Here is a 24,704-nt window from a genome sequence, read left to right as displayed (position 1 = left end):
TGTGTAGTTTAAGGCTATCATGGGGTCATTAATGCATTAGTTTTTCCAGCTTCTGATCTGATGTGTGCTGATTCAGGCCTTGGGTGATTGAGCCTCCCATGTGCAGAGACATGTGTGGTGCAGTTCCTGTCCATAGTACAGACTCTGGACTAATGCAGCCCTGCCACGACCCAGGGGATGTTACAGTGCAAGATATACTGCAAGTAGATGATGTCACAGGGAATGAAGACCTACAGTATTTGAGATTCGATTTAGGCTTTTAGTATTCAGAGATTTCAGACTTCTCTAACACGAATCTCAGTTCAGGGCATGATTTAGCACAAAGATGACAAACGCCCGAACGTTGTTTTTTTGGGAAGACCCGATTGGGATTCAATGTCTTTCTGCGCGGCTGACGACGGAGACGCGTTTGAGCTGTTGAATCAAGCAACTGAGGCTTAATTTATTTATACTCTTTTTATAAATCGTCGAAGTCGGGTTTCATAGAAATTCCATTAGGCGACACTGAATGCTACATTTTGAAAAGGACAAGTGAGTTTTGGCACCCCGAGAACTATTGAAAGAACAAAAATGTATTAAAGTTTAAAAAACAATAACATTAAAAATAACTTCCCGTTGAGAACGGCTTTTATGCAGCGGCTCTGCAAATGTCGCGAGCCACATGTACTGCAGCTCCTGTGCTGTTGCCTTGGTCTTGTGTTGTGCCCTAGTACACCTGCAGAAGCTGGGCTCCTGCTGGTGTTGCCTTCGGTCTGCTGGTAGGGTTTGCCCCCGCCGCCCTGGAGCAGTACTCTGAGTGTGGATTTCAATCTGCCACGCCTCTCCATCATCATCTGGGCACGTACTCCTGCGGCAGGCCGGTGAAGTTATAGAGCCTGAGCGCCTCGTCCACGGTCTTTATGTAGCCGTCGATCAGCTGCTTCATGTCCGCGGTGAAGGGATCGAACGCCTTCTGCCGGGCGCCGGAGCGCTTGAAGTTGCCGTCCTGGTTGCTCTCCACGCAGAGCAGGCGCTCGTCTGTCACGGAGACGTTGACGAAGTCCATGATGAGCCGCAGCTGGGGGAACAGCGCCCTCTTCAGCTCCTCGTAATGCACCACCAGGACTCGCCGCCCGAACTTTAGCCAGTCCAACACGTGGGAGGCCCACCAGGAGGCGTAGCTCCCCACGAACTCCGGCCACTCTGGGAGAGAGGAGGCAGGGTGAGGACGCTTCCGGGCGACAGTTCCCACTGAATTCCTCCCCAGCGACTGATCTGCGAACCCTGATACCCGCACTGGTCTGCGAACCCTGATACCCGCACTGGTCTGCGAACCCTGATTCTGAAAGGATTAGTTGTACTGTACTTGACTTTGTTAAATATTGCAGGAAAGAAACAAGCTGTTCGTCCACTGCTTTTTCTACTAAAACATTGAAAAGAAATGGAAACTGCAACTACTACTAGTATCTCGACATTTTCCTACAAATTTAAGCACCATCTACATATTAAATAATCTCCCACTGTCACAAGCTGTTCCTTACAGTCCTCTCCCTCCCTATTTCTTATTCTGATGTGCTCCAGTTCTGTCTGCTGCGCTGCGATGTTTAAAGTCATCCAAAGTTTTTGGTATTCAGTCAAGTCTTGGGAGATGAGGTGCCAGCTCATGCAAGCCCGTGTGTACCGCGGAGCCTAGTTTAGAATGTCTTCAATGAATGTGAGCTGTTTTTTTTAAAAATTGTCATCTTGTTTTCCTCTTGCAGCATAGGAGAACGTGCGCGCACACACGCGCACACACGCGCACACACACACACACACACACACACACACACACACACACACACACACTACCTTTGCTCTTCCAGTGCTGCTCTGAAGCGTAGCCCAGGTGCCCAGCACACTTGCGGTTGAACTCGGCCACGAGCGAGCGGTAGGGGTTCCGGATCAGCAGGATGGCGGAGTCGTACATCTCGATCTCCCTCTTGCCGCTCTCGTGGGTCTTCACGCAGATGGTACGCCCACTCTTCCAGTAATCCTTCTCGCCCTTGAAGCCTAGCCGCGGGACACACAATCGCATTACGCAACGCGGCGCGAAATCGCCAGCGCACAGGGCTTAAGATCCCATTGCAGCTGTCTTCCTGGAAAATTCACCAGCGCCTGTCGTCAGCCCAGCTCCAACAGCGCCATCAAATCCAATAAGGGGGCAAGGGGCTTCCAAAGGCACTTCCTTTCCAGTTCTGAATTGAAATGGAAAGCTGCAATTCTTTGCCCTTTTCATGTGATTTCTACTGCAGCGTTACTAGTGTAGGAGCGAAAACTTCTAGTGCGCAGCCTGTTGTATTTGGACTGCAAAGAAAGCCTAAAATAGAACTGGCTGCAGAATGTTTTTTCCAAGGAAAGACACTGAAACTGCAGCGGCAGTGAAGGCAGTGTTTGACATTTCATAACATAAGCAAGCCTTTTTAACCTGAGGCCAATCTGTTTGCTGTCCAGGGCAGGGACAAAGGGCCAGTTCTCACCTTTGTTGTAGAGGGTGCCATCAAAGTAGTAGCTGCCAGTGTAGTAGCCGGTAGCCAGCTCGATCAGGTGCCGCACCCAGGTGTTTCCAGCGCCAGGGAAACTGGACAGGGCCACCAGGCTGCTAGACTTCTCCGGCAGGAACTTCCTCTCTGTGCATCGGGTGTCTGAGGGGTACAGTTGCGCAGACGTAGTCAAATTGCTAAAAGCTCAGTATTTCTGGTTTGTGACTGTATCAGCTAGCTTGATAAAAGATTAATGGTTATTCATTTTACCTGTGGGGTGACAGGTGCTATAATTTGTCTGCACTGCCAGCTATAGATGTGTTTGTGTTTACTCCATGTTGAGCTTGGTGTTTTATCAAAGCTGTACAGGCTGCTTGTTTCAATGCGTCAGGGGTTTAATTGAAATAAATCTGAATGTAGTGTTCCTGCACTCGAAGCACTCGCCGCTTGCTCCAGATGTCAGGGGACATGGCCACAGCCCAGCGGTGATTCTCGGGCCTCACCTTGTACCGGCGTCTGATACACAGCGTAGTGGTCCCGCGGGCCCGGGGCCGTGGCGTTGGTGCTGTTGGTCTCCCGCGCACACCGCCACTCCCCCGCCGGGTGGTGGAGAGTGAAGTGGGCGGAGGCGTAGCCGCAGAAACAGTCTGGTCTCCGGAACACAGCCAAGGGGAGCTCCTGTTGGCGGGACACAAGCAGAGAGAGCGCAATCCTTTTGTCTGTACAGTATGAGGCATAAGGCAGTAAAAGGTGTCCCAGGCTTTTTAAAGGTCTCCAGTTTCTTTTCAGTATTTAGCCTACAAACAGCACCAAGAAAAGAAGAAGAATGGAAAATACGAAGTTTTTGTTGGCCTGCGTGAGATTAATAAAACCCTATATACATCTTTTCCCTCTCTCTGTGCTTTAAAACCCCAGACTTTCTATTTTAACTTCTTCTGTGCGTCACACATTCGTAAAACAGAATCTGTAAATGGGTCATTAAAGTTTAAAAACGAAAACATTTCTGCAGGCAGGCTCACAGGTGGAAACTATGCAGATGCATTTCTCATCTTCAGAAAAGCTGTCAGTCTCGGGGCCTTGTCCCAGACATACAAATAGGCTCTTAGAACCTGACTTGCATTGCTTCTGACTCTGCTGAAGTCATCTGCAGGCTGGCAGGACCAGCACTCAAACCAGCTCTTAACTATTTCAGTACGAGCAGCTCTTTCTTCTGCCTGAGGATTGAGTTTGAATAATATAAATCCCAAATATATAGTAGAATCAATTGCACAATGCTATGTTATTTATGTGTGTGTGTGTAAAATTGAAAACCATAAGTCATCATTATCCCAGAGATGCAGCCTTTTATTGATGCTAAAACGCATTAAGGTTTTTTCCAAATGGAATTTGCTCAAAGTTGAAACAGCGGCTTAAACTGCAGGTTTCAATCTCCTATTAAAGCCAAACGTGTCTGTTTATTGAAGCTAGTTCTTGCTCAGTTTAATAAAAAAGAAAATAATTTCACAAGCCAAGCATGTAAAAAACAATACTGCTCACAGAAAAGGGACAGTGATTGTGTTTCATAAAGATTGGTGCATTGGCCTGAAAGATTGATTACAGGAGCTATTGATTCTTGTAATAAGAGCATTAAAGTTTAAAGAGCAAGATTGTTTTCAGCGAGTGAAAAATCAAATCCTCATCAGGGCTGTGCCGAGCGAGCTATTACTGAACACTGTCACGGCCGGGCAGAGCAATCAGTGGTAATCCGCGTGTGTGGAGAAGGCCAGGGAGCAGGAATCTCCTCCTGGCAGCGTGGAGATGGGGAAGAGGGGGCTGAGAGGGGCGGGCAGCCCTGCGTTTACCTTGTCCGTGCAGACTTCGACGCAGGACTGCGACGTCAGGTTGGGCTGGAAGGAGTGGACGAGGAAGGCGGCGCTCGTGTTGTCCGGCCCGTGGAAGCAGCCCCGGTACCGAACGTTCCTGTCTGGAGCCGGCGAGAGGAACAGGCCAGCGTCAGCACGGGCGCGGCCCAATGGGTGAAAGAAGACCCGCGAGCCACGCGAAAGAGACCGGTTCGTGCGCGAATTGAGCTGCCTGGGCACAGTGGGAGCAGGGACTTTGTGCACAGGCTCCTGCTTGTCATCTTTTAGACGGCTGGTCGGTAGGCTCTGAGGTGGATCTCGTTATAGCACCCTCGCATCAATTTAGTTGATTAAAAATTGTCCAGTGGTCATCTGTTGGCACGAGGACCTTCCTGTCAGTCTTTTAAGTGGGGTTTCAAAAATAGTCTAGCAGCACAAACACTTCATTAATTAGCTAATCAGTTATTGTTTATTTACATCTTTAATTAAGCCTTTAGGTTAATGCCAGCTTGCAAGTCAGCAGAACCTTTTCCAAGACTTCCTTCTAAGGATGTATTTTAATTGAGCTGCTAATTTAATAAACAGGATATTTGTCACATAGTGGAATGAGCAGATTTTCCCTCTGTCGTAAAGACAGAGCTGGCGAGTATTTGGTTTGAGCCTCTGATATTCTTGCAAAGCAGCATTATTTAGCTTTATGCCACTTGGTACTTAGTTTTGCATGGATACTGTTATATCTCATACTGCTCCCTGTTTAGTGGTTTTGCCTTAGGAACTGGGAGAGAGGAGTTTTGTATTCCTTTCATTTGTCTTCATGGGTAATTTCCCAGGGTGCTGAAGCCTGCCTGTTCACACAGTACTCTTAGTGTGTGAACTTTGTGCTTTAAAGTAACACAGCTCCTAACCACTGCCATTGCATACAATAAAGCACTGTACACCACTGAATAAGCTGTGTACAGTGCGGTTTAATTGTAATGAAGCACTTGAGTGCTTAATTTTGGTAGCCTTACTAGCTCACTGTTGTAGATGTATAAATAGTATTACTGTTGACCTTGCTCTTAGGTGTTCACGGTGCTTGCTACTGTCTGATTATTTTTTTACAAGGCTTCAAGTAGAAACAGGTGTGAAGTGTATTCTATGCAGATGGCGCTAGCCAAAATGCTATAACGATAGATGAGATAGAGAGATTCTGATGGCCTTATTCAGAGCACAGGATAAGATATACCATTCAGAGATCACCTGATGGAGTCTGGGCTGTGTCAGTAGCAGGCTGTGACCAGTATGACTGCGTGGGTTCGAGCTGGACAAGATGCTCTCAGCTACCTGTCAGCCCACCAGCCCTGTGGTTTGCTTCTCTGGGAGTTTGTGGCTTTGGCAGGGAAAGCCCTATGAGATCTACAATGGGGAAGCAGGCAGCATGGTGGCCTGGCATTTAGCGCTGCTGTGTCACAGCTCAGGGATCTCATGGTTCAGTTCCAGTCTCAGGCGTCTGTCCTGTGGTGAGTTTGAAGGATCTTCAGGGGTTCACCTGGGTTTCTGTGGGACACTCCCATCTCCAAAACAAAACCTGTTGGCCACCCTAAAGAATTTCCCCTTTCCCTGTCAGGGTCTGGCTTCCCTTCCGGGGGGAGGGCAGTCATGCCTGGTCTCCACTTTGCCATGAGCATCAGCTGGATACCTGCTTTCTGATTATAGGACGGCATGCTGACAAGAAGAAAGACAGTAACGCTAATTTCAGGAGCAGATTCTGAAGGCCCTTGGTTAAAATGTGCCCTGTGTAAATGCAATTCGATACGTTACTGTGTACAGTGAGCACGATCTTTCTTATCCTGTATAAACAGGGAACAGAGGTCCAACACAAAACAGTGGTGCAGGAGGCAGATCAGACAGCTGTAGTTCTGTAGATAGACAGGGTGGTTTTCAAGGTGTTTTATACTGGAGCAAGAGAGATGCCCGGTATGTGTTTTGCACAGCTCGGCTGCCTGCCTCTCAGGTCTTGCCAGGACCAGGTTCTACACTCACATTTCTTCGCTCCAGGATGCAGATCCTCCACCTTAAAGACAGACAGCCTGCCCACCCCTCCACACGCGGAGCCCTTCTCCCCCTTGCAGTCCAGGTTGCACTCCTCATCCCTGGTGCTGGGGCTGGTGATGCGGTTGCCGCAGTAACACTCGGCGCCGTACTCCAGCCCCGCGAACAGGTACCCACTGCGGGGAAGCAGACAACAGCCCGGGCAGACGTGACGCAACATCACTTTTGTGAAATTGTTTCTACTTAAGTCTGTCTAGATCCTGCTTCCTGGAAAATACCATTTTCTATAGTTCTTCATTTTTTACCAGCTCTGCAGCATGAAATAAATGTAGTATTTTCCATTCCAATTTCCCATTGTGGTGTTATAAGGCAGTGATGTAAGAAGGAGAAAAATGCAAGCGATTATGAAGCCCTAGTCTCCTAAGATCAAGAAGCCAGCACTGATAAGGCCTCTGGCTGCTGTCACTGTGTGCTGATAGAGTCTGTGTGTCCTTTCTGTTACACAGACTTCATTGATATCAGATACTTACACAGATAAAGGTTCTGTGAAGGGAAAAAAAAGACATATATCTTTTCTGTGCAGAGAGTTTTTTATATCTTTAATATATATACACTTTTCTGAATAGAAGGTGTCAGAGAAGAATGAAAGTCTCCTTAGCCTGGGTTAAATCAAAACTTTGACCTATGTGCTAATCACAAATTGCAAACCCCAAGTTCCCAGTGACAGGATTCCACTGGGAAACAGAAGAAAGCCTCTGGCAAACAAGAAAGGTCTGCCAGCAAATCTTGGCTTTGGAGTTTGAAATGAAATTGAACATCATCTAAAGCATTTTCCAATAAATTTTCTGCGCTCTTTGTGTGCTGAAAAGGTCCACTGATCTGCACTCTCCACTGAGAGCGCTCTCTGCCCTTGAGAGACCTGTGTCTTCAGGTTTGAAGAGTATGTGTTGGACTCCTGCACTGACAAAGCGCCAGAGGATAACATCTGGCCCGCACCACGCCTGGGTCGCTGGCTCTGCTCAGCTCACCATGCAAAACCAGCTCACCTCCCTTGACTACTTCTTAACAGAATCGCCCAGCTGTTATGTGGCTTTGTTCTGCATCATCTTACTGGCATGAAGAGCCTGTCTGACTTCTCTGAAGTTTCTGACAATGCATTAGTGCTACTAGTGTACTAGTAAATCCTCATTTCTATAGTGTTTAAAAATAATAATCATCATCATCCTTGACTACCCCTTCCCTCTTTTCTATCTGGTAGTTTTACTCCAATCCTGCCAATTTATTTTCATACTCTGTTTGAAAAGACCTGTTGGTTTTTCCTGTGCTGTATTGCTGAACCCACATTTGTCACATCTGTGCCATTAAACAAGCACAGTATGTGTTTCCTGGAGGAAGCACACATCTTCCAGCTTTAAAAGGGTAGATTTCAACCCCACTGCACCTCTGCAAATTGTTTCTCCCATCCAACTTGAGTGGGATGAACCTAACCTCTATACGCTACCATGGCAACCTTCCCAGAGTCTTGAGTCTGCTCCTCATTAATTTTTTATATTAATTGCTTCGCTAGGTGGCATGCACAGAATTGGAGCTCTTAGTGGATCTTTACTTTTAAGAAATGTGAGGCGGACAATTATATTTTGCCCTTCAGCTGCTACCAGCAGGCCTGATGTGTGGTGCTGCTGTGTCCAGGGACACCGGCCTCTCTTAAAGCAGAGATGAAAACTGGCAGGGACAGGACACAGCGGCTGGCCAGACTCTGAAATGCCTTTTTTGTTCAAACATTAATGTTTTCCCATTGAGCGAAGCTCTCCACCAGAGCAATGGCCGTTTTTAATCAATTTTAAATTAAGGGAATGAAGAAAAAGCGTCCCATCCCATTTCCCAACCTGCAGGATGCTTTTTTTGTGCATCTTTTCCATTTTTTTAAGTACTTTTTCTTTGGCAATACAAACAGATCTCCAGCAGATCAGACTTTTTTCGACTAGCTGGTGGGTCAAGGTTTTGATTTAGTCCTAACCCCAGGGTTTGGAAGCAGGATGCAAGGAATCAACAAGGATATTGCAAAAAGTCCTCAGTGCACTGATATCATGGCTCAAGCTTTCCAGACAATAGGCCAAGAACATTTCCAAGCTATATTGTGGTGGCTAACACACTGAGTTTTTGCTTGACTCTATCAGAAAACTATGAAGTGAACTGAATGTCTCCTCTCCAAACCTTAAACATTGGCTGTGGTCAAGATGTTCAAAGACTGAACCTTCAAGATCTACTATTTTTTAAGCACATACTTAAAAAATTACTGTTTAATAATGCTGTCAGACAAAAAAATACTCTGTTTATTTGTCTAGTTAGTGTAGAGCACTAGACTTGACCTCTGAGTGAATATTACACACACCTTGCTTCTTGTTGGTCAGTGAATGGAACTGCAAGCATTCAGACAGCAACTGGCTGCATTGTTGCTCCTCCTTCACCATACAGTCCCCAGGATCTCTGCCCTCAGAGCCTGGAGAGTCCACTGTCCTGCTCTGCAGTAATTGGCTGTTCTCCCATTTCCAGCCTTACTTTGCCAGCTGGCATTCCACAAACAAAGACTGTACTCTTCCTAAGAAGTGATTCCCTAATTCTCAATTCAAGTCACGTCTAGCACAACTTATGCACAGATCCGTCTGTCTGTCTCTTGAGCCTGCATCTTTATCTAATCTAGCGATCTAGGTGGTTTACCTTTCCGAACAGGCATCCTGACACATGGTGCTTGTCATTTTCCGGAAATCGTAAAACACGGTCCCTTTCAAAGCTCGTTCCTTGGAGTCGTCCAAGAAGCAGCCAACGTACGTGCCTGATCATTGTGGGGAAAATTAAAAAGAGGAATATTATTGGGAACAAGAACTAGAACACGCCCTGGCAGACACCTTTGAGGAGCATGCGAAACAGCTCGGGTTTAAGGCGCTAGGGAGCAACTAACCTTTGTGTCTGACTTTCTTCCTGGTGGGCCCGCGCTCGGCCCTGGGCTCCTGCTCCGTCATGAGGCTGTGGAACCAGCGCCTCCTCAGGTGGCGGATCTCCAGGTTGCGGGACATCAGCCAGCGCGGCCCGTTCCTCTGCCTCGCTGGGCCCTCTGGGTGCCCTCTCGCGCCCGCGCCGCCCAGGGCCTCGCGGGGGCCCTGCTGCTCGTGACCGGGCAGTGTGGGGAGCGAGGGCAGCGGCGGGAAGCTGGCGGCGCCCCGCGGAGCCAGCGGAACGGCGACGCCGGAGCGCTGCAGCAGCAGGACGCTCCCGGCCATGATGTAGGCAGCGCCCAGGAAGAGGAAGAGGAACTGTGTCCGCCGAAGAAACCTCTGCAGTCTGTAGAAGGGTTTGGCCATTCCTCGCTGTGCGCCGCCGCCCCCCTCTGGAGAAAAGAAGAAACGCCTCTACTGAAGCATCCCCAGCTGTGCCGTGTGGCCTCTCATCCTGGAGCTCTCTTGCTCTTTACGTGTCTGACGGCAGAATAAGCTGGTCCTTCCCCACTAGCTCGGAGGAGCACGGGAGCAGGTCTGGTCTGCAGACGCTCCTCAGACAGGAGAGAGGCTTGTCAGGATGTGGCGTTAAAGGGCAGAAGGTGCTGCGGCTCCATGGATCCCGGCCAGATTCCCACGGCACAAGTTGTGTGAGCAGGCTGTCATGGAGGCGGATCTGTAACCCTGAGGTATAAACAGAGGCCTGTCAGATTCCACTGCAAGGCTTTCAGCCTTTTGGTTTAGCGGCGTTCCGAAAAAACGCTTTGAAATTATGAACCAAGATTCGGATTTCTCCATCAGGAATCTTCTAAAACTTTCCCTTTTCATATCCTTGTCTGATACAGGACTACAACCTGCTGCTGTCCTGTATTCACCTCAGATTTATTACTGTTTTGAGTCTTTAAAGAATAACCAGTTCTATTGCAGCACACCCTATATCACTTCTGTATAATTTACATTTTGTATGTGTCTTTTTACGTCTCCGAATACATAGGTACTTAAAAAGTAAGTAGTATGTACATGTGCTATGCTGTAATAATCACATTATGGGTAACTCAGTATGATACTGGCAAGCATGCGCTCATGAAAAGCTACAGACATACACTACCCATGGAAGTCTGTCACATAAGGATAATATTGACACCCCGTACTGTATATATTCGTATAGTCCATAAATGCGGTATAGCCTGATTAAAAGGTCTTATGTGCTGTGTATCTCCAGGCAATAAGCAGTTTTAATGTAAAACCATGCAGACTTCAATCCATCTTTCAGCTGAGTATTATTTGACAGACCTGTCGCCCAGTAATCGAATTCTATCGTTAATGATTAATTATTAACATCGCAGTTATTCCTTAATTTAAAGAGGTTATTCTGGAGCGCAGTTTATTTCTCGTGTCTTTTTGAGATCGTTCGGAAGGTTTCGTTTAGAATCCGATGTGGAAACTGGACAGTTCCTGCCAGCAGGTGGTTCTTTCTTCCTGTATTGAGAAAGGGAGGAGGCAAGGAGGCCGAGCACAGAGGCACACAGTGTGTGCTGAAGGCAGACATCTCAATTACAGCAGCTCATGTCCTCCCCAGCTGGGCCAGAGTGAGCTACCTTGCTTCTCTGTAATGAGCCCCACAGTGGAGGGAACACTATGTCCTTCTTTATTCCAAAGTTGCCTTCCGCTTCCAGAAGAAAACAATAAGTATTCCATACATCAGGCCCAGGTGCGCGGTGAGTCCTTTCACTGTTTCTGCAGCTGCATTTTAAAAGCCAGGCAACTGATAATTTCTTTAAATTGGCATTGTGGTGAGATAGAAGAGTCACACAACCTACCTTGCAGCTATCTATAGAGGAGCAGAGCTGTGGCTTAAAGCCTCTAAATATCATTCATTTTTCCCCTACTGTCGAGTACTTCTGGGTTTGTTTTGGCAAAAGGTTGTGCACAGTATAACAGAGATATTAATATAGACACAAATACATCCACAGTGCAGTACTGCTGTAAAAGAACATTGTGTTCCATGTGTTATCACATCTTGTAGTTGTCTGCTTTAGTTATAAGACCCATTTTGCCTTTTGTACTGCTTCTCGTTATGAACAACATGTAAAATGCAAGAATATCTGTTCCCTGGCAACACAGTGTATCTAATCATCCCCATCATTTATTTATATTACCTTGTTTGTTTTACCAGATTGGTAAAGATAAGGCTGACACCTTGAAATGGAAGCAGAAAGCATCAGACTACCAGTTTATCTGCAATATGCTAATAAAACAGCAAGACTCATAAACTGTAGATATTATGCATTTTAAAAATGAAGCTGTACAAATCTAATATTTTCTCTTCCCGTCTTGGAACTGCACAAGTCCTGCTGGGCGTTTTGCATTTGACTCTGCATGAAGTGCCAGTTTTAAACTCTATGAAGGCTCTTAAAACCACAAATGTATCATTTCCTGATGCAATTAACCCAACTCTTTCTGCTTCATTAAACCCAAGTTATTTTTTTATTTGAGTCCTGGCGTGCATGTTGCCAGTGGTCTTGTACATCTCGCTGCCATGTTGGCTGTGTGCTCTACTGAAGGCACTCTTTATGTATAGAGAGTAACGTAATCATCTCTTGAGTTGAGGCACCATGAAAGGTGAGCTGTAAAATAAAGGCCATCATTATTATTTTTCATTTACACAAACTGGCAGTATAGACTTTGTTATGGAAATTAAACAGGCAGAGATCCAAGTGGGGCAAACCAGCCAGGCATTCACAGTCGACCTGTGAATGAGTGTGAATTCCTTCGCTTGGTTTTTCTCTTTACAAAGAAATAGTTTTGCCCCCAAAACAATAAAATGCAAATGTGACCAGTCCCTACCCTTCATTAACCCTCGCAGTGGTATCTCTCCAAAACAGTTTGTTTTGTCCTCCACCCCCCTGGCTCCTAGCAGGTGAGAGCTCCTTCTAAATAGCATCGCGGTTGGCCAGGCTCCAGCGGTGCCAGGCTCCTTGCATTTTGGAATTGCCAGTGAGGGGCTCTCCGTCAGTGTGGCACCAGTGGAACTGCAGTACTTAGACAGACTTGCCAGTTTTTTTGTGCATCCAGTCCATAACCCAAGTGAAACAATTACCATCGCATCTTGATGTATTATCTGATGAACCCGTCTTTTTAAGTGGCTGTGAAATTTGTGACCGGGCCATGGGGACCCCACACTGCTGCGAGGTGTTGGGAGCAGGGTGACCTTTCTCCTGCTCCGGTCTGGCAGCTCTGCTGGGGAGGGAATGGGAATGAAGGCATTTTTTTTGGTCTCCTTCCAAAACATCAAGCAGATTGCAAAATTGACCCCTGAGAGCTTTTCTCCAGCCCTTTTAATCTCTACCTGATGCTTTGGGGTCAACTTTAAAAAGCAGTTAGCCATGAATTAATGAGTTTCAGAGAAAGGTAATAACGGTATAGGGAAGCAGAGTCAGGAAAGCCATTAACAACTTCTTTTTATGCTGGGAGAGAACAGTGCAAGAAGAACTACAGTGGATTGAAAACTGCTTTAGAGTCTGTGCATGCTGAGAGTTTCATTTCAAGATTTTCAGTTTTGTAGGTTTTTCTTCTCCCTAAGATCCTATAAAAGTTGCTTTAGTTTTACACTTAAGTTGAAAAAACTTTGGATTGTAGAGGCTTGAGCACTGTATACCTGTTAGACATGTGCCATCTTGATATACACATACTGTACATACAAACACAGCCTTGTTAGTGATGCAGTTTGAGATGTAAAATGTGACGTTTTGTTAAAAGTCATTTATGATTCACCTGACACTGAGGGCTTTGTAAGTGGCTGAAAATAGCTCTGGTTGAATTTTTGAAAAAAGCCCAAGGAATTACTTCGCTCCCAGTCGGATAATTGGTTTTCTGGTGAAGTATCAACTGTCATATTGTTAAAACCGGCACTGAAGAATGCTGGCATGACTACTTCTCTAACTAAACAGTTCTTTTGTCACAGTAACCTCTCTCCTCTCATTCTCAGCCCGCCTGGCTAGGGGCCTGGATTCACACAAAAGGCCCTGAATTAATTAGCATCCTTGTGCACACTGTAGAAAATAAGAAGCAAATTGCTGAGGAATGCAGTCAGTGCTTCGACTTGCTCTGCTTCATTTACAGCTCTCCACTCGTTAAGGCTTGTCAGCTGAGAGTCTGTTTTGCAGGCTGTTCATCTGCTGCATTTACACTTGGAAGAAATTGTCAGAACAGTCTTGCGATGGACTGAATTTGACTATCGGCTGCATTTAGACTAGAACTGAGTGAACACATTTTTATATTTTCACATCATGCTGGCATCCTGCAGAAGCAGCACCGTGATGCCGTGTGTGTACGTCTGATAGATACTGTCCGAGCCTCCGCTGCAGCAGGCTACTTTCCTTATCAGTGGAAGCAGCACATCACACGCCAGACACAATCATGGTTGTATCAACACGTTGCAGTGTTTGTTGTTCTGGATGGTAATAGAATTTCCTTTCTAAACTGCCTCCTCTTTGCCACCACCTGTAAACCGCGGCCAGCAGAGAGCCTGTAGCATGTCACAAAGATCAAGAGCAAAGGCACTCTTCCTATAGCTGAGCAGCTGAAAGACCACGAGGCTGAACTGTCTCATCTTCTCTCAGGTAAAGCTCCTCGTGGGCTTAGAAGAATATCTGTCACAAGGTAAACAAGTAGGCTACTGGAGACAGAAGTGCCATTCCCATCAAGGTGTTTGTTTGGAATGCATTTAAGAAGGCGTGGGAATGTGGTGATGAGCACTGGTCCTCACTGATCCTGAGTTTGAATCCGAATCGAGGCACCTTCCCTGTGGAATCTGCATGCTCCCCATCCATGTTTTTTTGTGAGTTTGCCCCTGTGGTTGTATGATTTTTCCCAGCATGCTCTTTTTGCTTTGGCAGTCTGTGACAGGAGTGGAGACGCAGTGTGGCAGGTGAGCCTGTTGCGTCTGTGGTTAACATCCGGCCTTTGTGCATGATGTCTTTCTTCGGAAGCTCGGCGGCTCGCTGGGCTTGGGGAAGCAGCTCCACCTGGTCAGTGCTGTTAAAAGCCTTCCCTGTGCTGGCTCAGCGATGATCCTGTCATTTTCCTTCCCTTTGCATGTCTGTTATCCCCCTTCAAGGAAGTCTCTTTTCTCTGGAGACTCTCTGCTCCTCTTAATGAAGATCAGCAGCTGCCTGGTCTCTTGTCCTCCCACCGAGACAGAAACACGCCTGGTGTGTTACAGCCACACTGTGTATTTAAACCTCCTTAGTTGCCTTCAGGCCATCTTAAAAGTGATAAATCCGGTTTGTATTCACACTAAAGATTATTTAATATTTGACTTGGGAACTGGCCTGAGAGGTGGTGCACAGGTCGTCACTTAGGCTGCATTAAACTGTGTGTCAGAAGTGTGTAAAACGAAATGACAGCTTGTGTGTACTGCCTGCTATCCCCCAGCACTTGGATCCTTTCGGCACATACTGTAAGCATTATGAACACACACACTCAGCCCATTCAAAGCACACCTGGGTCTGTTCTGTTGCCGCTTTTCCCAACAGCGATATCTGTGTTTCTGTGAAGCAGAGAAGGCATGAGATTAGGGAATGTAATCCCAGCATTTTGGCCTTTCTTCACTACCAAAAAAACGGAATCCGAAACATAGAATCCAGTGATTTTCAGACACAGACAGGATATCATTCTTGGAACATTTAACAGCTCGCCTGTGTATCCGATTGCAGGGAGTGAGCAGCACAGTTTTGTAGTCAAGCAAGTTGGCATATCCAGCAGTCATCCTCTAAATATATCTATTTGTTTATTGCTCGTCTTCATTTCATTTTGATTAAATACCAGTTATGTTGAATCAAGTGCACCACTGCAGTGCTGTATTTTACATTTATTATACTGTGCAGTACTGCATTAAAGACTTTGTTTTGCAAGGTTACATATCCACTATGATTCACTCACAGGGATCAGTCACGATTAGGATAGTCATGAAGTATTTAAGCAGCCACAAATCTTTCCTCTTCCCTTCTTTTTTACTAGAATTTGTTCGTCTTTTTGCAACATTTCACAATATTTTATATTTTATTTGATTCTCTCTGCTTCTTCTAATTAATTTGAAATATGTGGACTGTCAAGTTCAACTCAGAAAATGGTTCTGTTGAATTTTATTCAAATTATTATTATTCTGATAATGTAGGATATTAGGATCCATATTAGGATATTAGGATCCATAGTTAGCATATGTATGTTTGTGAGAAATGCACAGTGGGACACTCAAAACTGTAACGGAGTTTTTTTTGATAACACATTAGTCCCGACTGAGCACAAAAAGACACTACAGGGTAGACATGATCAATAGAGCGTGTTTGACCACAGTTCACTGAATGCTGGGTGAGATATTGCATCTACAGTCTACAAAAAAAAACAGATTTAAAGAGAACTGCAAAAAAAAAACAGTTGCAAATTCCACAAGGACATGCAGAATCATTCTCAGGCCTCCAGGAAGACGTACAATGCCTGCTGCAGGCCACAGATGAGGGTGAGCTATGTTCTCTTTATTTCTCCGTGTGCTGCGCAGTGTTAGCCTGAGTTTAAAGAGCTGCAGTTTGCGCTCCTCAGCCATTCGAACACACAAGTAGCCCAAGGCAGTAAGCAATGCTGCATTTTGGTAGCAGTGTGAAAAAAGGAGTCTGTACTTTGTAGGCATTTTGGAGGGATTTGCTCTATTCTCCAGAAAAGGTCTCGGATTAAAAAAAGCTTCAGGTGTTCACCTGATATTCACTTTTCTTTCTGTTTTGTTGTTTTTCGCCAGATGCTGGTGGATTTGACCCTAGAAGCCTTTCATAAGGTACCCCTTAATACGCCTGCACTGTTCGTTGAACAAGGAAATTCTGCTGTGAAAAATCATTCTGCTGTATTAAGGTTTTTCCTTGCATGTGGAGTCTAATTAGCAACCAAGCAAAGTTCTTTATGGCAGAGACCAGCTCAGAGCAATCATAAAAAATACAGTAAGAAAAAGGAAAATTGATATACTGAAAATCTTATTTTTAATAACTTAAGTGATATGGGCAAAGTATCTCTCTCCAGAACATCCATATAGCTCAGCAAGCACTGTGTACTGCCAGATGTTAAAAACAGATATTGCAAATTGAACTGGTATCATAAATGTGCTCCTGGTTTAAAGCAGCCCCTTGCCTGATCCAATGAAGTTTCACAGACTATACCAAGAAAAACCAAGCACGGGCCAATTTCTTAAGAGGAGGGTGAGGGGGAAATATATTAAGCGCTGCATTAAAATTTTGTTAGGAAATTGACTGTCTGTAGTTATTTATACTTTGTGTTGCTTTAGGCACATTTACATTCGCAGATTTATAGCCAGACCATAAACAAGCCACTATAACTAAAACCAGGTCGATAAATGCCTGCTGAAAATGATCACAAATGCCGGCCTCTGGACAATGTTTTATTGACCACTAAAATAAAATGGAAGGGTGTAGAAAAGGCTGCTGCACTGAGCCTGGGAGGAAGGAGCCCAGGGGAGACAGCATTCCGGTCCCCGGGATCTGCCGACATAACCGCAGCCTGTTTTGCATGCAGTTTGCAGGAAATTAATCTGCAGTTACCGATTTAGTTGTTGTTATTGTATATCAATACATCTGTGTCAGACACTGCTTCTCCTTCATACTGCCTCTGCTGGTCCCTTTTTAAAGCACAGAGCGGATTACCGTGCTGCCATTAAAAAGCAATGACTTTATGCAGTGTTTGTACCGTTCAACGTCAATAGATGCAAAGGGTGCAGAAATCGCTGGAGCATTGCACAGTAAGCCTTTCTGCTAAAAGACATTAAAACCAAAGATTAAATGTGTGCCTTTAACTTGAAAGTACATTGCTGCTTGCAAATAAATGTAGGACTGCATAGAGCCTCTGAAGCTGAAGAACTCAAATTAATAAGACCGAAAAACGAGAAGTATAGTCAAGTTATCCTTCTTCTACTCGAGATATCCTATTACTGCCCCATCAGTGAAAAATAATTTGGGGAGAGGGAGACTACAGGGGATGGCAAGCACAACTGCTGCGGCAGGATTGATTGTCACATTGTTTCAGCTGCCCTGGGGCTCTGTGCCCCTCTATTCTCTCTGCTTCCGCTGAAGAGCGTGACAGACGCCAGCTCTTCTTCCACGAATCACAGCCCCCTTCCGCCAGCCCCAGTCCTGCCGAAGATGTCAGCAGCTCACAGTAAACTGACAACGCAGCCCTGTCCTCAGATGATAGGCAAATTAATCCACGCACCAGATAGCCTTGAATGGCTGCAACCAAAGCCCTGCCTTTAACTCATGCTGCAGGACTGCCTTGGAGTGAATGATATGTAAACGCCGGCTCCTGTCGAATTCTCTCCAGGTTACCTGTAGCTGTACACAGCATTGTGTGCCTCAACCATAAGCTCTTGTTATTGCTTTTGAGACCAGGCAAGGAAAAGTGTGCCTTTGTGTTTTTTGCCCCGTCATTCAAATTGGATGTTAACTTTGATTGCAGATAAGTGTTGCAACTCGACTTTTACGCTGCGTCTCATTAGTGCCTTATCAGGACACTGGCATAATCGGTTCGGGACAAAGCACCTAGACCTTTACCGTACTGGGGCACACTGCCAGACAAGATGCTGGCCGAAAAATGTGAAAAGAGTAATAATAAGGCAATGGAAATGGTCTGATATTTTAATTACCGTGACTACTAAAAGATGTACTAAAACAAAGGCCTGCTTTGCTAGCTACAGTATGTACTTGCTATGTAACATATACTTTATAGTATAATACAGCCAACTGAAGGAAAGCGAACATAGTAAAAATATGGTAAAAGCATGGTAAAGCATAGGGAGGTGTGGTAAATGCTACAAGCCGTGTCAAAACACAGTAAATTTATCGTGTAACAGCCACTGGAAAACTGAAGGTCCCGGGCACACTTAGCACTGGTAAAAATGCTCGACAGTCGATTTAATTCATAATGCGCCGGTAACATGGTGCTCATGGCCCAGCCACGGAGCCAGCTGGGATCTGATTTCTGCTGTGGATGCAGTCCGGCGCTTGCAGCTCAGAAAATTGAATAAAAACACGAACACCAAAAGGAACAAGCGAACTGGATGTAACAGGGGCTCAGGCCAATCAATTATTAATGGGAGAGATTATTGCTTCTTGCCTCGGATGAATCCGGAATGGCAATGTCGGGGAGAAACACCTCTGTCTCAAGAGGGTCAGGAACCACTCAGGTGGTCCAGACAATGTAGCTGTGGTCCCTGCTTAATTACAGCTCCAGCTCTCCAGGACCCCAGACGGTGTCCAGGGGAGGGCCCCAGTGTCGGAGCCTCCTGATGTGAATACCTTATTAACAGGATCCGCAGAGATACAGAGCTCGTCTTCTGGACCAGGGCAAACGTGTTTCAAGTCACGTCGGAGCCCCATACCTGCTCATTAGCTTAAAAAGCAGAGTCTGAAAAGACTTGATTATTCCTGATTATTCTGTTCAAATGAGAGGAGAGCGAAAGTAAAAGAAACGCCTGGCAGAAGAAGCTGTGACTATGAATCATACGTCATGCAGCGTCTCTGACTGGGGACAGTATCCGTGTATATGGTACAGTATGTGCATGTCACCGCTGTTGGGAAACAGTGAGGAAACTCATTTGGGAATTGGGTTCTCTTCCCGTTACAGTAACTGAACCCTGAAATGAGCTGTACACCCAGCCCTGCAGTTCTGGATCCTTCTTAAAATATCTCCTTCCTCCTTGAGTGTGAATAGATGATGCCTGGGGTTCATGCCTAGCGTGATAACTGCTCTGTGAGGGACAGTGCCTGAACCAGATTCGTACAGTTCTGAACGAGAGAATTCTGCTCAGCACACCCACAGTGGCCTGTCTCCTGGCTTGCTGGCGGGTGGGCTGTTCGAGGGGCGCGCCGAAAGACGCAGGGAGTTCCAGCTCGAAGAGGCTGGGCTTACTGGCGCTCGGACTTCTGGTTCCGCCCGTCTTGAGGGCACAGAGGGAGCGAGCAGCTTAGGTGTGGGACACCAGGAGGACACCGGCTCGCTTTTGTCTTCGAAAACGGATGTGGCAGGAAACAAAAATACCAGCTTCCAGCCCAGATATGGGATTTGACCATTTTGAAGCGGTATTCAATTTGGCACACGCCGAAGAGATTCCAGGTGTGACAGATGTTTGGAACTTTTTTTATCCTCCATCTGCAGTAAACAAAATGTTGACGTTTTGTTTTTAGCTAGTTTAGTTTCGTACATTTGCATTTAGTGCAGAGGGCAGGTTTTGTTTCTGTCGCTGCTGTTTGTTTTGTGCTGGGGTCCAGGCACCTGGATGATGACTAATATTTGCTGGAGCCAGAGGAAGGTGCTCCAGTTCACAGGCATCACCGAGCTCTGCTGCCAGTTACATCAGAGACCCTGTGTAACATTCAGCAGCTGTTCCTTCTGTCCTTTCTTAACTAGGAGAGGCTGAGTCACCTGAAAGCTTCTGTTTGCACCTCGCAGCTTTGTTTGTAATTTCCTCCCCAGTGTCGACATTAAGGCAGTCAGAAGTTGTTTTGTTGGTTAGGTCTCCCTGAGCGCCCCATGTACACAAGGCATCGCATTTCAACATTTTGACAGCCCCTGTTTATTTTCACTGGATGTGTCGCATTAATACAGGGGTTAGATTGCTTGCGATTGCTTGCTGGCCCATTTCAGCCACTGTGAGTAATGGAGTGACACTGCAAACACTTGTCACCTGATTTCCCCATTTAGACAGCAGCTCCCAGTGCATTTTCATTACGTTTTGGTAATGTACTGAATTTATGCTTTACCACCTCTCCAATGTGCATTAAGGGATGAGGTGCACTTCGAGTCCCTCATTACTGAGAAATGCATTCTGGGGGTCGCTGGGTTGCATCTGCTGTCTCAAACGTGCTCTACTGCTTAAAATAAGCTTTTGTTTTACCCCGAATACAGTTAATAATAATGGATCCATTGCTAACAGCATAAAAAAAAGTCCAGTACCGGCAAAAAAAAGCTGCTTCAAATCTTTGAGCTCTCTCATGCTAGTCTTGTCTGGGAGTCTTCTGAGTGCTTCATTGTTGAGCTTCTCTATCATCTGTAATCCAGCCGGCTTCTCAGGGTGGATATGGAGTACTGGATATAGGGTACTGTATCGAGTCAGCTGCCTTCAGCTTTCATGTTTCGGCTGTCGTTCCTTCCCCTGGCCCTGTGGCACGGCTAGTCAGACTCCAGCAGGCTTTCAGACGTACAAACCTGAGCAAGAGGGTTCCTGGAGGGCCCCGTATCCTCTCCGTTAATAATTTAACTGTATTACTATAGACGGCACAGTGGCGCAGGGGTTAGCATTGTTGCCTCGTAGCACTGGAGCCCTGGGTCCAGTTCTGGACCTCGGGGTACTGTCTGTGTGGAGCTTGCATGTTCTCCCAGCGTTTGTGGGGGTTTTCTCTGGGCGCTGCAGTTTCCTCCCACAGTCCAGAGACACACTGGTAGGTTCATTGGCTTCTGGGGAAACGGGCCCTGGTGTGCGTGGGTGTCTGTGTCTCTCTGCCCTTTGGGGTGTACCCCGACTTGTGCCCATTGCTTGCAAGGATAGGCTCTGGCTCCCCCCAGACCCTGAATGTGAAGAAGCAGTTAGACACTGGATGGATGTATACAGTGCCTATACTGGAATACTTCTAACCACTGTACCGTTAGTGAAGTTCATATTCTGAGTTAAAGAGTGTGAAGAAAGGTCCTATACATCTCTGAGGAATAATTCGCTTGTTTAATTGACGACTGGGGTTGGGATACAACCCAGAAGCCACCAGGTCGTCCAGGAGCTGGGGGTGACAACTCTCATGTAACAGATCGGACCAGCTGGTCTCGTCTGACGCAAAACGCCATTAGACATTTCAGCTTCACGGCGATCAGAAGCGTGGAGCTGCTGCCTGCCTTCCAGAACAACAGCAGTTGGTAGAATGCTGTATCTTTCTCTTTTAACTCTCCGAGCTGTAGCGCGCAGGTAGCTGCTCTTTCCCCCGGTAGTTTTAAAACTACTGTAATTTGGTACGCCGGGAAAATATGATAAAGTAGCTAAAGGGGAGTGCGCTGTTAAGACACAGTTAAGATCGTGCTTTTCAGATCATATTAAAGGAAAACTTGTCTGCCTACCCATGGCTATCTGACAGTATAAAATCACCTCCACCTCCCTACCCAGTATAGTTTTGTTACCAGCATGGTGACGCGTGTAACAAGGAGCTGCTGTGCGCGTGATACAGACCCTGGCGATATGTTTGCTGTTACATTAACATTTACTCTTTTCAGAAACGTTGCTACATCGAGAGAAAGAGAAAAGCGCAGGCACACGCAACCGCTATTAACTTGAAGCGGTTTTTTTTTACATCGTAAAAGGCGATTTAGCGTACGCGTACCTGTTTTTCCCAGACAATCCAAACCGCTAACTTTTGATCAAAAACCCCTGCAGAAGAAACCGCAAAGGGATGTGCGAGGCATCGACGAATGTGCAGATGTGTGTCCGAATCAGCCGAACGGACCTGCAGTTCGGCGTTGCCAGCCTGCACGTACAGTACAGTACTTACTGCTAAGCCGCGTCTGTCGGTAGCGCTCCGAGTGAAGGTTTCACACGCCCGGAGAACTCTTCCCGGAGCTACAGCCCGACTTCTCTCGTGTTACTCCAACAGCGCTGCTGTTCATCCGTTTACTCTTACAGAAAACTGAGAGAAGTATTCTCTCAAGGGGTACTTTACGTGGAACAAGTAGCAAAACCCATCTGTTTAACATCGCCTCCCTCTTCGCTATTACGATCTGCAAATCCTTAAGTAAGAACGGACCGTGTGGTATAGTCACACAGTGATACAGTGTTGGTGTACAGTAGTAACAGTACGGTACGTGCCCAGTCTACCGACTTGTACGGGTCGGTATGTAATCGGGCACGGTTTTGCCTTCTTGGTTTTCAAGCAGGCGATGAAAGTGTAATTCCAGACCCGTCCCTGTCTGAAACGGCTTGAGCGCCTCTTCAACTCCAGATTCGTGCCCGTTTTGAGAAGCGACGAGGAATTTAAATGTGTTGAAGAAGTTAAATGTGCTTAATAATTCCTCTAAAAGCAGCACAGCAACGTCATGTTTTCGGGTTTTCACGGTCCTGGTGCTTTGGAGTGGTCGCGGTGATCAGGGATTTGCACTCTGCTGTGAACGGAGGTGGCAGCGAGGGCCGCCGATCGCTGCAGGATTAATGCGCTTTACTCCACCGTTACAACGTCGAAATCAATCTCAAATAACGGCGCAGGGGCATCGATAGAGGAATTTGGTCTCTTGGACAAAAAAAGCAGCTTAGAGTCTCACCTATAACGAATCGTTCTCTCAAAAACGGCGATCTGAGTTTTTTTTTTAAAGAACTTACAATTTGGTTATTTTTTTAAAGAGTTTTCAAATCGCGAGCGCGGCAACTCGGTGCTTTTTTTTTTTGCTATCCGACACTTTGGGCGATTCTGTTCACCGGTAAACGACCATTTGCAACGACACCTTGACAGCTTTCCAGTCAGAGCACTCACGAGTTTAACATGCAGACCGGCATGTTGTAATATCGATGGTTTTACATCAACACCCCACGTAGCGAGTGATCAGGAATAACCGTGATTATTGTGGCGCAGAAGATGGTTTTTTTCCCCCCACGTAGTGCCCAGTATCATCACCGGAGGGGTCCCTTTGCAACCCCGTTTTCCTAAACTTCCCGAGCCGCTTGCCCACCGTCATTGAGAGCCCATGTGTTGCTGCCTCTGCGCTTGCAGCTCTGCGCCGCGCCCGGTATCCCGGCTCCTCACCCGGAGTTTGGAGGGGTTGGGCGCCCCATCGGCACCCGGATCCGGCTCGAATACGCGTGCGCCTTGCTTCGGGACATCGGCACCGGGCAAGGGCGCCGGTGTCTTTTCTTTCCCCCTGACACGCGTGAAATGCCGGCAGCGACCCGGTGAGAACTCTTTCGCGGTTTCAGAAAGGGGAAGGGTACAGTAGGTACAGTACACCGCCTAGCTCTCTTCAGGCTCCCCAGCCCGAAACCAGTATCCCATCCCGCCTGGGCAGCGCTGTAGCCGGCGTCTCAGCGGGGTGGAAACTTCCTGGAGATTCGACGCTGGAACCGAATTTAAAATAAAAACGAAGGTGACCACAGCAACTCAAGTCACGTCAGGTGGAGCATCGCGTCGCACCGCGCTCCGCTTGTTCGGCTCGGTGCCTGGTTGTGTGGCTGGGATTTGCGAAGTATTTGATGCGGAAAACGTTCACGGAGAAGCGTAACGTATAGAATGTGGAAACAGCAGGAAGGACGTGCTGGGCTGCTTACCTTACAGCGAGGCATGAGGGAAACAGTCACCACACGCTCTACTCTTGGCCAGGCTCTATAACTTTCCCCGTCGGGGATCCAGCTTCGAGCGCACGGGCTCTCACTTGGGCTGGGTGCCTTCTCCGCAGCAACGCCGCTGCCTCTCTGCCTCTCTATCCCTGTGTCACTAATCCTCTTTCATTTTCTTCCTCCTCGTCGCCGCGCAGCGACTCGAGCGGCGCTAATCCCCACATCCAGATCCTCGCCCGTCTCCCCCTGCCTTGGCAGCCCCACGCTTCTCCCGCAGTCACCGGCAGCCCGGCCGCTTTTAGCTCGGCCAGCGGCGGCGTCTGCACATGCTCAGTGCGCAGGAGAGCGTGGAGCGCCCGGGGTCCGCCGTCCCCTGGGTGCTGGGCGCACCCCTCCCTAATCACCCCGCTAGCACCTGCCCCGGGACGTGTGCTGAAGGAAACCCTCCTAATGCCACTCCACATTCACTGGGACTGTCAGATCCTAGCCAGCACATAGGAAATCATTACAATCCACATAATATTGTGCATGACAGCGTCGTTGTTAGTATTACTTTTATTATCCAGACAGGTGTTTCTGCCGTGTGCGCTCAGAAAGCTAAAATAATGACGAAATCGTTTTTTTTTTCAATACTGCCTGTGATAATCCGTCACACAGTAACAGTTGAATTGATGTGCAGCACACAGGATTTCTGGCTCGTTGCAGACGGTCAACACGTTTAAGAGAAACACGGTCACGTAAAGACACGTAGAGACAGGGCTTCTGGAAAGTGAACACGTCCACCAGTTAGACTGTCCGCCAGGCATTTTTTTTACATTTTCCTGCAAACCTGCTCATAGTGCTCACCATCACAAATCACATCTCAGTCAAGTAACCATCAGCCATAGAGGCAGCACTCCAGCAATATAAAATCCTGTATGTAAATTTGTTTACAGGATGCACTGCAAATAGGAAAACCCCCATTTTGTATAAACAACCTCTATTA

General features: G+C 46.8%; 1 protein-coding gene across 1 annotated transcript; it reads right to left on the bottom strand.

The window, feature by feature from the left end:
* Window positions 1-441: 441 nt before the first annotated feature.
* On the bottom strand, window positions 442-24,591 carry wscd1a (WSC domain sialate O sulfotransferase 1a). Its single transcript, XM_088906790.1, has 9 exons — window positions 23,711-24,591; window positions 9,330-10,047; window positions 9,089-9,203; window positions 6,362-6,546; window positions 4,340-4,461; window positions 3,002-3,176; window positions 2,496-2,660; window positions 1,828-2,028; window positions 442-1,182 (listed from the first exon to the last, which is right to left on the bottom strand). Exons 2-9 carry the CDS (start codon window positions 9,727-9,729, stop codon window positions 830-832), a joined length of 1,716 nt encoding a protein of 571 aa, XP_088762916.1. The 5' UTR covers window positions 9,730-10,047; window positions 23,711-24,591; the 3' UTR covers window positions 442-829.
* Window positions 24,592-24,704: the final 113 nt, after the last annotated feature.

Source organism: Atractosteus spatula, chromosome 27 (assembly GCF_055471065.1).
Source record: "Atractosteus spatula isolate fAtrSpa1 chromosome 27, fAtrSpa1.hap1, whole genome shotgun sequence".
Classification (NCBI taxonomy): domain Eukaryota; kingdom Metazoa; phylum Chordata; class Actinopteri; order Semionotiformes; family Lepisosteidae; genus Atractosteus; species Atractosteus spatula.
This window is presented reverse-complemented; position numbering and strand designations above follow the sequence as displayed.